Source organism: Haemaphysalis longicornis, unplaced genomic scaffold, assembly GCF_048455015.1.
Source record: "Haemaphysalis longicornis isolate Haplotype H1 unplaced genomic scaffold, Haemaphysalis longicornis Haplotype H1 scaffold_5, whole genome shotgun sequence".
NCBI classification, from domain to species: Eukaryota; Metazoa; Arthropoda; class Arachnida; order Ixodida; family Ixodidae; genus Haemaphysalis; species Haemaphysalis longicornis.
Window position 1 is genome coordinate 67,647,351 of NW_027526385.1, and position 14,443 is coordinate 67,661,793.

The window sequence follows — 14,443 nt, forward strand, 5'->3', positions numbered from 1 at the left end:
CTAAAGCCATGGGTCTGTCTATCCCTTGTGTCTCGTGGTACGTGACCGCCGCATGCTTTCGGAGGTGTCGCAAAGTGGGCCGCGTTGCACGCGCAAGAACCGGCTGCAACCGGCAGCGCAAACTCGGCACCGGGACCGCGAGCTTGTCTGTGTTCGCCAACGGAGGCGCGAGTGCACGTGCACTGCGAGGGGGAGATCACGCAAGAGACCACGCCACGAACGCAGGCAGTCGTTCTCGGAGGTCGAACGAGACGCAAGGACCTTTGCTCGTTTCCTCTCGTCTTGTTCGGGCACAAGTTCGCCCTAAATAAAAGTTCTTTCTTTACCGTTGTGTCCCATCCTACGTGACAAATTGTGGTGGAGGTGCGGGGTAGTCCTCGATGGCGCGGGGTCTTTCACCAGGTCTGGGCCTGGAAGCATTGACTCCGAAAATAAAAGTTGATTTGTACAATGTACGCACACAGTCTTACGTCTTTCTTAATGATGTAATGGGCGAACTTTCACGGGAGAGTTACGGTTACCGATGATCTCCCCCTCTCGAGCTTCGCCCCACTTATCATCATTCATTCCGTGGATATGGCGTGATTTTTTTGCTTTTCGCCTCCATCAGAAAAGCGGCCTCCGCTGTCGGAAATCGAACCCGCGCCTCGTGCTCTGCAGCACAACGGCTTAGCCACTGAGCCGCCGCGGCGGGTAGGAGTATAAAGTGGGGCTCTAACCATACTCCCTCCGTGGACGGTAGTGCTTCACTGCGCAAACCGCAAGGTGGGAAAGCCAGCTTACAAAAACCAAGCTTCACCGATTCGATTAAGGTCGGCTTCACTTCTAAACACAGTTGCGTTGCTAGGAAGACATCTCTTCCGGGGAGGTATTCGCCGTCTGACATCAAAATAAGGAAGCCCTTAGACCCTTTTGCGATTTGTTGTGAATTTTAGTACATTGTTGCCGCCAGCACGAGACCCTTGGATCCTAGCCATTACAGCTTCGCTGTAAAGTGTTCCCGCCAAACAGGCCAACCTTTTGGAACTCCAGCTACTGCCTGCGTTCGTTGTAGGACGACAGCCATGAAAAGGACACCGCACGGTGGAAAGGAAAAGCACCCATCAACGTGCTGTCTACTGATTCTTCATTGCTTCTTTGGCCTAAGGAGGGGAGAATATCGTTTGAAGGTTTAACGGCGTCCTATCGACCCAGCTTGTTACCAGCTGTGCTACAAGATGTCTCCTTCGTTATCAGAGCTCACGAGAAGGTACGTAGGTACACCAGCATGATGGCAATATTCCGTTCGCAGATGGGCCCAAGCCATGCAAAACGTTAATTAAACGTGTTGATGTGCCCTGCACCACCCCTGCACGGACCTAAAGGATGTTAATCGACCAGATATAAGGGAAATCCCCAAGGTGTAGTAAGTTCCTGCGAAGGAAAGTTTGACATCCACCTCAATGCAGCCGTTCGGCTACGGAGGAAAGCTGTACAGCTTTCCTTTGTAGTCGTACGCTTGCATTGAGGTGGATGTCAAACTTTCCTTCGCCGACCTAAATGATATCGAACCCCCGTCATTTACGAAAAGAATGCTCACGAAATAAGAGAGTATTTAGCATTACAAGAAATCACTAATCAAGATAATTTGGCATTGCTGGAGCTCGAACCCGCGCCGTTCTCACTGAGACCCGTGTTTGTTTCCCTATAGTGTTCGGAGGACGAACAGCAGAGTTCTTTTAGCAGTTTTCCCCCATAATAAAAAATGTTTTCTAAGCGGCTAGTAGATGGCGCTGGGTGCATACAGGAAGTGCCTGTCTGGGGATGGAATGTTGCAGCAGGATGACCTTTTCAGTTCATAACCCTTGCTCCTGCCCCTTAGGTGGGGGTGGTGGGTCGCACAGGCGCCGGGAAGTCCTCGCTCATCCTGGCCTTGCTTCGGGTGCTGAGGCCGTCGAAAGGGCGAATCACGATCGACGGAGTGGACGTGGCCTCGGTCCCCTTGCGGAAGCTTCGCACGGCACTCACAGTGATTCCACAGGTTCGTGGCTCAGCAGGTGTGCAGTTTGACCACAGAATACAACTTGGACCCACGCAATTTTTTTTACTCACATGCAGTCATGAGCAAAAGTTTACGGACCATGTATGACATGGCCCATTTTCAAGCATTGCTCTTTCACCAGTGCAGCCCAGAAAATGCGTGCGTGCGTATGTGTGCGTGTGAGCGGTTGTTTCGCCTGAAATTCATCCGAAAATCACGCGCATCAGACGAGTTGCAGGCGGGAAAAAAAAGGCCCCGAAATGTGCTGTCTCGTGGTCTGTAAATTTTTCTCACGACTGTACAAATTTCATGCGTGCATCATTTCATGCTGCGATGAGGAGCAGAAGAGAGAACGCGGTCCTAATCAACCTCCTCGTAGAAGAAAGGATCTGAAGCTATAGCTGAAACGACTTTGTAGCCGCCAACTGTAAACGACGATAACAGCAGGTATAGTTGGAATTGGGTGCAGACACAACTGGAATGTTAAAAGATAAGGGACGATACGTGATTTCAGAAAGCACCGCGCCTACGTAGTTGTGTTCCTTCTCCGATGGTCGGTGCTAGCGACGATAGTTCATTGTTTTCGTGCGCTGCAGCGTATAAAACAATTGCTGCTAGTCTCCCTCTCTCACGAACATTCAGCGCTTGGAGAGCACGGATGAAGAATGCAGCAGCCCCGTATCAAAACTCCCCCTCTATGAAGGAGTAATGCTAGAACTAAATGTAGAAGTACTCAGCAACTTTTTTTTTGCATCTTTTTACCGACGTTTATAGCACTTTCACGGTTAGGATGTCTGGCGCACTAACGCTGCACGACACTAACTTTACGCCACCTTCTTACGTGAAATTGTTCAAGTTCGATGTCAAATTTCAAGTAACTAGCATAACTTTGACTGGAAATGCACCTCCCGCGTTCCGCGCAGGAGCCGTACCTGATGAAGTGTAGCCTGCGGGAGAACCTGGACCCCACTGGTAGCCACCCAGACGAGCAGGTCTGGGAGGCGCTGAGGAAGGCGCATTTGGCAGACTTCGTGTCCAGGCAGCCTCAGGGCCTGCTGCTGGAGATTGGCGATGGTGCCGAGAATCTCAGGTATGGACAGCGCCCAAACATACATTACTGGGCGCCAAGGCCAACCGGTTTGGTTGACCATTTAACACATATATCTGGTCGGTGGTAATTTCTGCGCACTGAATATGAATCTGCTGGTTACCTGAAATAGCTGACGTGCCTCTGTTGGTAAGAAACTGTGATACGGCACCATAGCTAGGTTATAGCTTTATAGTGACTTGCAAAGCTGGGGCTGATAACGTAAAGCAGTTTTTATACGCTTTACAATATGATTTGCTGCATGGCTGCCATGGCAACGAAAAATTCCCCGCATTTCCCCGAGGGGAAGAATGTGAAAGTGCGAATGCAGGAGTTGAATTTGCGCGGTTCGGTAATGTTCGCGAAAGAGAGATCATACACACACACACAACTACAAAGAAAGAAAGATGCATTTACTCACAGACACCTATTTGTGTTGTCGTTGTACTTGATTGCTAGAGCGGATCTCAGCTTTGAAAGTTCGTGTCAGTACTCCTTTAAGCGGGTGCATTAGCCCTTCTCACGCCCGATTCCTGGCCAATCCCCCACGTGGGTATGTGCCATGTCAGCGGCCAGGCAGCGCGCGCCCATCTCCCCCCGTTGCCAAGGAAGACGAGGAGATTCCTGGCCAATCCCCCACGTGGGTATGTGCCATGTCAGCGGCCAGGCAGCACGCGCCCATCTCCCCCCGTTGCCAAGGAAGACGAGGAGCGCGCGCACCCGCAGCTGTTGCTATGTAGACGGACGGCGGTCACCGGAATTCAGGGTCGCTTATAAAGTGCATTCGCACTTAAAAAGCTTCCTGAATTGGGCCTTTGGACCTATACTCGGAACAAGCAGAATGGAGTTTCACATGAATTTTCTGCGGTGTCGAGCTGTTACCCTTCCACCCATTATCGCGGTTCTCCCGTGAGATCAGTCTTAAAACTACCTTGTCATTATATTTACGTCGTTAGCAAACAAAAGCCACTCAGAAGTTTCGAGAATTCAGCCGATTCAGTCATACCTCGTGAAGCCTTAATTAATGTATTGGGTGCTGAGAAACTTCGTTCGATTTGTCTGCACCAAGCGTGTATAGAGCTCAGGCCGAAGAAAGCATGGAGACATGCTGCCATTCACATAGCGGAGGCAAAATGAAATGTATCATGCTTTACGTTTAGTAATGATAAAATAAATTATTATTTGCCAACTAGGTCAAGATGCGTCATGGAAGGCAATCCTTCTTTGCGGCGGTGTGCAAATACAGATTTTTTTGGTTTCAAAGCGACACGACCGGAATGATGCTTTTATTCAAATAGTTTAGAATCAAAGCGAATACCTTCGAATCGCCGCCAATATTCAGCGATTTTAAATCACGAAACTGAAATTTTAGCTTTCTCAAGCACTTCACTAACTATAGCCTGTCAAAAAATATATAAGGCTAGTTCATTTAAAATGGTTCGCAAAGTTTTTTTTCTGTGGCATAAAACAAACATTCCGAAGCTACCCTACGGCTTTGTTGACGATATTGCAGTTTGTATTGGGAGACTTCTTATGCTGCGACCTCAACCACAAGTGTGTTTTACCTGTACTACAGGTAAAGGTAGGTGGGAGCAGTAATAAGGGCATTGTAATAAGGCTATAAATTCTTGAAAGTAGTTCCACAATGAACCAGTTTTCGGAAGGGAAATTCGGCCTATAGGGCCTGGCTCTTAAACCTTTGCGAGCATGCCCTCACGGCATGTGACCTGATATGCACTTCGTACTTGCTTGCGGTTTCTTTATTCCCAGTACCAAAAATTTGTGAATTTTATTTTTTAAAAGCACTTGCGCCTCAAAGTTCCTGCATGCACAAGAGACTTAAATATAGCTCCGACAAAGAGCATTTCATTCCTATTATAAACGTATAAAACTATTTGAAGCAAAGGCTGCAGCAAGTGTGTAATAACAGACCTGCACCGTCCACTAACAAGCTCCGCGACTGCCGTGGTGTAAGGCGCCTTTTTGACAAATATATTCATCTCGGTGTCTACCGGCGGGAAGCTAGGCAAGTTCATAGCTTTTCCTATAACCTACATAGACAAAAAACGAACAGCAGAGTTTTAAAAAATGCGACCACCTTCGAAATTGAGATGCGTAGACTGCGGAAACAGCGGAGCTAGTTGTCTTCACTAGCTTTAACTTCGCTTTTTTTTTAGATCGGCCCATCTTATCGGTGGATCGGACACTGATGCCGCCGAGCGCCCGCCGCCTCTCTCGACTAGGAGAACACCTGCACGTCAGAGCTGACGTCATCGCTAGGCTCAGCCAATCCCCTACGCGCGCCTCCCCACCCGAACATCTGCGCCGCCACGCTCACGCTCACCATTCGCCATTACCACTCGCCCTCCCTCACGCTCACCATTCGCCGTCACCACTCGCACTCACTCGCGCTCGCGCTCACCCCTCGTCGACATCCCTCGCACGCGAGTGTGTGCGGCAGACTCTCCATAAGTCATAAAACCGAACAGTATTGGTGCATTACCACGTCAGACGGCCATCCAAATCGTATTCCTAAATCAACACGACACCAGAGAATTCTAGGGTGCCCCATAGCAGGAACTCAGTGACGACATATTTCCGAGGCTCAGAGCAATCCCGCCATTAACAACCATCACAACGAGCGGCTCCTGCGACGAATAGCCAACAGCGAGTACAAGCACAATAGTGGCGGCTCACCGCAGTAAACCCCGCAAATGGCGCGAATAGCGCGAGTGCACTCGTGAGTGGGGAGGGGGCTCACGGCGAGCGGTGAGCGGTGCTCCCCGCGAGTTGCTGTCGTACTTGCGAGTGGTGAGTGGGGCTCACTGCACGTGAGGCTCGCGCTCACTCTCCCTCGCCAGTCCAAACCGATGGCGAGGCTCACTCAACACTCACCACGCACTCACTCACTCATGAGTGGTGAGTGGGGGGAGGGGGGGGGTGAGTGTGAGTGCACTAGTAAGTGAGCCTGCCGACCTATGGCCAAAAGGACGAGGCCCTCCTCCTTGCTGTTGCTGCACGTCACCGGTGCATTGCGGGAAAGCCAGTCGCCGCTAACGGAGGAAGCAGGTTCGTGTTTGCGGCGGTCGATTGTACACACTCAAAGTGCGACAGATGCGGCACCCAACTAGTTAAAACTCGTTGTAAAGAGTATATATCTTTCACGCATTTTCGGCGAGGTATTTCTCGTTTTACTGCGACGCAATATATGTATAACCCCGCCAGATTTCATTCCGGTGAAGCCGCTTATACTCGGCGCTGCTCCGGCGTTCCTTTTGGCCACCGCCGACCCCACTTTTTGCCAGTGTCTTCCCAAATGGCGCTACCTGAGCTCCGGAAACCAGTCTCCAATCACCCTGTTAATCAGATTTAACACATTATTAGCCTGCTTGCTCGCAATGGTGCGCCTGTACGCGTTGCGTGGATGCCGGGACACATGGCTCAGGGTTCCGGCAACCAGGCTGCCCATGACGCAATGCAGGAGAGTCTTCAAGGAACTCTTCCACTGGTTGATAGCCCTGCTCTCCCGCTCTCCCTCAGGCAACAACTGGATCACGCTCGCCATGCTAAGCACAACCGCCCTACCGCTGCCACTCCAATAGGCTTCTTGCATAATGCCCCATCACTAACTCGTCCTGACAAAGATTTTATTAACAAATCTCGCGCGAACGCCGCACTGACCCCCCACATGACACGCAAGTGGCATCAACCCACGGGCGATCCTCAACCCTATTGCAACACAGCCACAATAGCAAATCTGGCACGCCTTATTTGGCCCTGCTCTGCTTACCAATCCTTCTGCCCCATCCTACTGAATGCCCCACCCAATCGAAGCGAGATACACCCTACGACACTCAGCGACCCCGATTTCCTCGCTGTCCTTGGACGCTTCGCTCTCGAGAGTTGCCTCGCAAAAGTAGTTTAGCCGGGGTCTACCACCCCTGTCTGTGCATTCAGGAACTGATTTTAGTTGAACCTCGTTATAAGGAACACTAATATAGCGAATTATCACATATAGCGAACTAAACGGAACTTTGGTTGGTCACGCTTTATTTCAATGACACTTATTCTTTTCTAACAAAACTGAAACCGTGAGAGCCGCGCGCAATATCGGATATAATGAAGAAACATTTGACCAGTAGGCTGAGAACCAACTTGGAAAAACTCCCGGCGTCCGCAACTGCACAAGTAGAAAAGACCCTTTTGTTCGTGGGCACAGTGGAATCTTCATTCTGCTCAGTGTTGTGAATAGCCACCAGACGGAAATCCCATCTTTCCTCGAAAAAATAAGAACGCGGGCATGTTTTGCCAAATTAACTTTGGTCTGTTGTAATTTCGCGTTTCATGTTCAGGTTCATTAAGCTTGAAATACCACAAGGAGAGAGGTAAGGGTTACCTTGTGTCTAGTAGGTTCGAATCTTAAAATAATGCGTTTTTGTATCAAGGATTTTTGCGGGAACCAGATTGCTCATTGGTTTGAGCCGATTTTTACCTCTACTGTTACAACGAATATCTGTTATAACGAACTAAATTACTGTCCCGATAGTACTTCGTTATAACGAGGCTAGACTGTATTCCTTTCGAGGATCTTCAAGTGAACATCGCCTCCTGACCACCTCTCCCATCCTCTTGTCCCCAATCTCCTCCTTCCAGCCACTGGGCCCTCCTTGTGTTAATAAAAGACTCGCTCGCTCACTATATCCTCCTGCGCACCTCCTCCTCCTGCTCACTATATCCTCCTCACTATATCCTCCTGCCTCACCAAAAAACAACAGCGCCACCTTCGAGGCATTCAAACAAACATTTCCCCACCCCACTAGAGCGCACATTCTGGCCCCCACCCTGTACTCGCAATGCCGCTTCTGTGAGGCTCCGGGCACCCTCTGCCATATCATGTGGGGCTGTTATAAGAACACCCCCCCCCCCCATGCCTTTCCCCTCCCCTGAGCACAGGGAGAGAGCGCTGTCCAGCTGGGACCCTGACGACCAGCTTTGGCTGGTACAGCGAGCCCAAGAAGCCAGACGGTCTCAAGGGGTCCTGGAATGAGGACTCTTCTCCAGGGCTGACAACTTTAGATACACGTTTCTTCCTCCTCCTCCTCGCTAGCTCCCTTTCACGTTTAAGCACGCGCACATAACAGGTTGCCGGTTTATGCGTGCACGTGCGAGGAGTGGAAGGCCTAAGGGGAGGCGTGCACACGCAGCTGTAGCTTCCATGCCCACACTGATGCCAGGTCCGTTGTGCTGGCGGAAAGCTTACACGTGGACGTCGAACAGTCGGATGCGACCTGTCTGGTGTCTTCACTGGTCAAAGATTGGGTGCGCGTGTGCTACACAGACAGTACGATGCCTCCGACGCGGGAAGGAAACAGACAACCACATGTTCGTTCGAGTGGAGTAAAGCTGGAGTCCTTCCCAGTTTCATTCAGCTAAATGGCTGGAAAATATGCTCAATCGCAAATAACAAACAAACGCGGTTTGTTTCGTGCACTCCGTCGACTGTGTCCCGCTTCGCAGGTCACCCATCTTCACAAAATGGAAGGGCGCTCATCCTTTCAACAAACCATAATTTAGTGTACCGGAGGCCACTGAATTATGACTGCTTCTTTGCGTTTTCGAACTTTGAAATACTTGGAAAGAAATCCGGGTTTTCGAATAGAGTCATTCACTTCGATATTTAAAGTTTCGAACCTGCTGGCATCAAAGGGGTAGACCACCATTTTAACACTGTCTGTCGGGTGCAGTGCTGGCCAGCGCCAACTCGTGTGCCTTGCCCGTGCTCTGCTGCGGTCTCCAAGGGTGCTCCTTCTGGACGAGGCCACGTCCCGCATGGATGGAGACACAGACCGGCTCATACAGTGCACCCTGAAGGAGTGTTTCGCCTCGTGCACGGTGCTCACCATCGCCCACAGGCTCAACACCGTTCTTGACTGCGACAGGTGGGTCAACCCGCTGCGGTGCGCGGCTCAGTGGCTCAGGCGTTGTGCTGCTCCGCCCAAGGACGTGGGTTCGATCCCGGCCGCGGCGGCCGCTTTTCTGATAGAAGTGAAAAGCGAAAACGCCCGTGTGTTGAGATTTCGGCGCACTCTAAAGATTCCCCCCCCCCTTCCCCCCCCAGATGGTCTACATCAGGGGTAGGCAACCTTTTGAAGTGGAGGGCCGCGTTGCATGAAGCCGACACGGCACTGGACCGAACTGAAAATCGGGGGGTGGGAGGAAGGTGTTATTTGCAGGCAAGGAGAAAAAAGTTCGCGAATTAAAAATAACGTTTGACAATAAGTGACTATAATCTGGCTACGTGTGAAGATGGCGGACAATGCCAACTGGAAGTGATCAATTCTGTTCTTGGCTCCAGTACAACCCCATTTGAGGTCGACGTGTCGGCCTTCAAATAGAAAGTGACAGGGGGAGGGGGTGGGGGTACCGACAACGTGCTGGGGGACGCATAATACTGCCTCGCGGGTCGCATGCGGGCCGCAGGTTGCATACCCCTGGTCTAAATCAATCCGGAGCACTGTGGCACACCTCACAGCCCAGGTGTGGCGCGTCACGTCCCCAAAATCTGAAATTTTGCTATAGGTGGGTCAACGAACACTGTCATTGACTGCCATTGGGAATACAAAAACCGCCATATTGGGGAATGCAACCATTGCTGCCGCCTTAATCTTTCGCTCTATTTGCTTATTTGTGCGTCAAGCGCCTCGCAGCAGTGTCGCGTAACAGATTATCAAAGCTCTTGTCACCAACATCCACTGCTTCTGTCCTTCTGCCCTTCGTTTTTCAAGGATGAAATAGCACGGTACTTTGGGGTGATTGCCGACAAGAGCAACGTTGTCGTTTCAAAGCTGTTCCACTGACGAGTGCTCCACCGAAAAGTGGCGCGTGTTTAAAGCGAAGCCTTCAATGGCTAGGCGAAAGGAAAATCCGGCGGTCCTGTGTACGCAAAAAACTTCCGGCGCAACCCCATGTGCATGCGAGAAAAAACCCACGTTGGAGAGGAGCTGGAAGTAACGGGAGAGAGATTGGCCGAGTTTACAGATGACGTACAGCTACGCTCTCACATCTGCCGACACTAGCGTCACTAAATAAGCTACGCTGAAGAGTACCGCCACTTCGTGCACCCGGAAGCGTCTGGAGGCCATTTTGTTTCCGGCTCGCAGTGTTGCCATCTCCCCCAACGAAACCGCCGCCGGTTGTGACGGGCAGAGTGTGACCGGCCGCTCTAGCGTACGCGCAGCAGAGAGAGAGAGAGAGAGAGAGAGAGAGAGAGAGAAGCGCTTAGAAACAAAATGGCTGCGCCCATATGTGAAAAAATATCACGTGGTGCCAACCGACCAATGAAAATCCTGGCGGCACATAACATGAGAGAAAAGAGTGCCGATGCTCTAAAAGCCTTTATTTAGTGACGCTAGCCGACACGATGAAACGGCTCATCGGAGGGAGCGAAGAAGACAGCAGAGCGCACGCGCAGCGAGCTGAGTGGACCACAGCTCAAGCGGCAAAGGCGGACAGGGGCGGCGTGAGCGGAGTGGCAGACACCGGCCCCACGTTACAGCCTCGCTGGTGAACCATCTGTACAGAGTGCGTGGGGGGCGCGTTTTGATTTTATGCCCTCGTATCCGCGTTTCTTCTGTAGCAACACGCAGCAAAGTGAATTTGTCCGAGTCTACTTGTCCTCATAGTTTAACCAATGCACTTGTACTGCATTATATCACTATTTAGAATGAATCTACAGCCTTGGTGTATCTGTAATGGACACCGCAAGAGGAGATGCCGGGCCTATTTCGATGCGTGGGGCAACGCTGGAGCCCCCGTCAGTTAAATCGAGACTGATAAAAATCTGTTTACACTTTAAAGAATTTGCAATGGAAACAGCTTTTGTGGCTGGCTTAGGGGTCTTCTAATAATTAGTAGGTTGCTAGAGGAGAGAGAAAGAGAGAGAGGAAAAAAGATAGAGAGAGATAGAGAGAAATTGAGAGGAGAGAGAGAGGAGAGAGAGAGAGAGAATTTTATTCGCCCAGAAGTGGAGAGCTTGGGCTCTCTCTACTACTTTAGTAATCGATACGGTTGATTTAAACAACCCCTAAATTTTCCGAATATCTGTTATCTCGTCTTTACAGGATTCTCGTGATGAGTGAAGGAAGAGTCGCCGAGTTTGGCACAGTGGCAGAGCTCGCCGCCAACACTGACTCTGCTTTCCGGGCAATGGCGCAGGCGGCCGGAATCGACCTCTCAGCTACACGAAATGGCTTCCGTTCCAGCCACGCCTGAAGCCAAGTGCTGCTCTGGACAAATCACCTTAAACGAGTAGCTCTGAACTTTTGTAGCGAGAGCTACAATGGCCGTATTCTCGCCGTTCCGCTGTGGCCGGTGGCCGCGCCGCGAGCTGAGCGGTTGCCTAGCAACCGCCGCAGCTGGCAGCGCCGCTTGCCGCGCCATCTGGCATGACGTCAGAGGAGGATCCGGTGAAACTGGTGAAACCGCGTTGCAACAACAGAAGAGGAGCCGGCGTTGCATCGTATATGTAGAAGGGGCGGCTCGGTGGGATTCGTCGACAGATATGGAAAGTGAGTCGGAGAGACAGAAAGAAGCCAGGCTTCGTCGTCGGAACGAAACCAAGAGGAGGCAGCGAGCCGAAGACAACGGAGGAAGAACGAACCGCACGCCTCGAGAACGTCGTAACAGTGCAGAGAACCAAGCTAAACAATAACATTAACCGCACCTCTCGCTACGCACACCCAAGCCTTTTTTTTCCAAGTCGTGTATTGGGAATGACCTCCAACACAATTCTTTTCACACGTACGGCTGCACTTTGAAACGTCGCAACTGAGCTGTGGTTCGGGGTTCGATTACCGAAAGTTACCGCCATAGAATTGAAGACAGCGTCCTATTCCTGCGAGGAGGCTGGACTTCGGAAAAGAGGAGGTCTGATATGTACTTTTTGGGTCCATTAATGCTACCAGTGGTGGTGCACCTGCTGTCACGGAGACTGACATGTTGAAACAGTCACCTAGGCTTGTTACGCCTCACATCATTTTAGTCGAAGATATGTGATTAAAATTGATCATGCTTTCGTAGGTTTGCATTTTTTGTGTAGCATTCAGGGTTCAATGCTGCGTAAAAAAATCCCCTGCCATCTCCACTAACGTGAAACCTGGGTAGGGGCGAAGCATGCAGTGTGTAAGCGTATTCTTGGCACCTTGGCGTTTTGCCTACGGAGATGAAACCGTTGTGGGGTAGAGGTGTACAGCTTTGCTGTAAAAGTCTCTTGTCTTTGAAGCACGAATCTCTGTAGCGCGAGCCGTAGACGAGTTTCCCGGTGTTTTAGTACAGTGACTACATGAGACGACGATTACGACGACAAGAGACGCCAACAGCCCCATCACGAATCTACAAGTTAACGGAAGATAATGTGCAGCCAGTACATCATTTGGCAACTGTGAAATAAGTGCAGACACAATATACCTAACCGACCTAATCAGTCTGTTTGTGCCCTCTAAGTAAATGACACAATACTCGCAGCAATATTTGCAGTATCCTGCAGCAAAATCTAGCTAAGATACCAAAGGAGTTAGGAATCTTGTGACATTGCTAGCTCTGATTTTCTTTACTCCCTCTTTCGTGGGTTTTTAATCTTTTCAGGGGCAATGGGAGGTTACATTTCTTATTGTTTCGTGCTAAAATACTGCAAGAAACACGGTAACTAGGGCGTTAGCTTTCTAAACAAAAAATAAAAAGCAATGGTGGTGCCAAGCGCATAATATCTTAAGGAAAGCACATATGCCTGCACCGAATGTTTTGTGAAGGTCAAGGTTTAGGTTTTGGGCTATTTCAAGACGTCCTAGCATGCACTGTATGCTTCCAGTGGTCGTGTATGTGCAACTGTTGGTGTAAAAAATTAAGGTTGCCTGTAGCGCAAAAAAATCGCAAAGAATGTTTTTAAATTCCATACCCACGGCGATGGGGGGACAAAAAAATGACGAATCCCACGCATAAGTGAAAATCGATGTTATGTGAAGCTTCGATTGCACCCTTCTGAATTAGATCTCTCACAAAGTGTTTTACAAAGTACTTCAAAGGTCTTGCGAGAGGCGCGGTTCTCGCAAGGCCTCACCCAGCGACCGAAGCGTGGTCGGTGGCTCTTCCATCGGCACCACGAATTTGTTCGGTCGGTTGCCGAAGCGCGGTCGGTGGCGCTTCCGTCGGTGCCGCAAAACCACCCTAAGCGCTTGCTTGACCTTGGCTGATCTTGAAGGTCAGAGGGACGCTAGCAGTTCTTTCCTGGGCTTGTACCTAAAGTAATAAGCTTCGCTTTAAATGCTAGACATTCCCTTTAACTATGCTGCGGGTAAACCCCCAATGTCAATGCACAGCTATAGTGCAACCGTTGCAAAAAAGGATACCCTATTTTTACTACAGCCTTCTGCCAACGGCAGGATGGAAAGTTTCTTTTCAGCAGATACACACCTACATCAGCCACTTTGACAGCCTTGTATGTATTGCTTGTTTCACAACATAATGGTTAGATGGAAAGGTTTACTCGGAAAATTTACTTTTTGTTTGAAGTGGCACACAAAGTCTTCGGGCTTTATGAACGAATGTTTTCGAATCGTTGCAGCCCTTTCTCTTTTTACTCCAGCAAAGGGGACAAATTGAGCCACAGTATCTCAGCAACCTTGCACTTTCAGTAAACCTTACAGGTAGTAATATTGCATTCATTCTAGAGTTCTGACAAGCCTTGGCAAGATGGCGACAGACTTGTGATGGAAATAGAACCATGCATATAAGTTGAGCACGAAATGCGAGCTCAGGAGTATACCTGCTACGAGCCCTCCACATCACTTTTCCCCCACTAGAAGTTGAACAGATTTTTATAACTAAATTTTTGTTTTGACCAAACTTTGAAACCAAGCACCTATGAGGTACGTACGTACATCCGGTGATGAAGAAACATTGCTCCTGTCGCGAGGTTGGTGGTAAAACTTTGTGAACAGTGGACATTTGAAATGGCTGGCCAGGCATTGTACAGGTGCCGTCAGAAGTAATTGGAGCACGGGAGCTGTGACCGAACTAAGGTCTCCTTAGACCGAACCGCATAGGAGCGCCGTGTAGCTGCACCAACGGTAAACGAAAGGAGCAGAACACGCATGCGCGCCTGCCGACGGTGATAGCCCCTCTACACTTCTCAACCCACTTCTTTTAACGCGGCTTCGAGCAGTCAGTATATTATCTCTATGCTTCGAGCACTATTCGCAGCATACTGGTCTCGGTGATGGCGCTGATAGCAGAGGCGGTATCTGGCAGCGTCGCTCACACACTTTCAGCGCACGCGATCT

At 50.1% G+C, this 14,443-nt stretch overlaps 1 protein-coding gene across 1 annotated transcript in view; it reads left to right on the forward strand.

The window, feature by feature from the left end:
- LOC144139727 (ATP-binding cassette sub-family C member 2-like) overlaps positions 1-11,841 on the forward strand; it is a 115,252-nt gene extending 103,411 nt beyond the window's left edge. The window contains exons 15-19 of the mRNA XM_077672010.1: positions 1,098-1,249; positions 1,862-2,020; positions 2,944-3,110; positions 8,852-9,046; positions 11,228-11,841. Of these exons, the coding sequence (XP_077528136.1) occupies positions 1,098-1,249; positions 1,862-2,020; positions 2,944-3,110; positions 8,852-9,046; positions 11,228-11,378 (824 nt within the window). The 3' untranslated portion in view covers positions 11,379-11,841. The remainder of the gene's footprint in view (positions 1-1,097; positions 1,250-1,861; positions 2,021-2,943; positions 3,111-8,851; positions 9,047-11,227) is intronic.
- Positions 11,842-14,443: the final 2,602 nt, after the last annotated feature.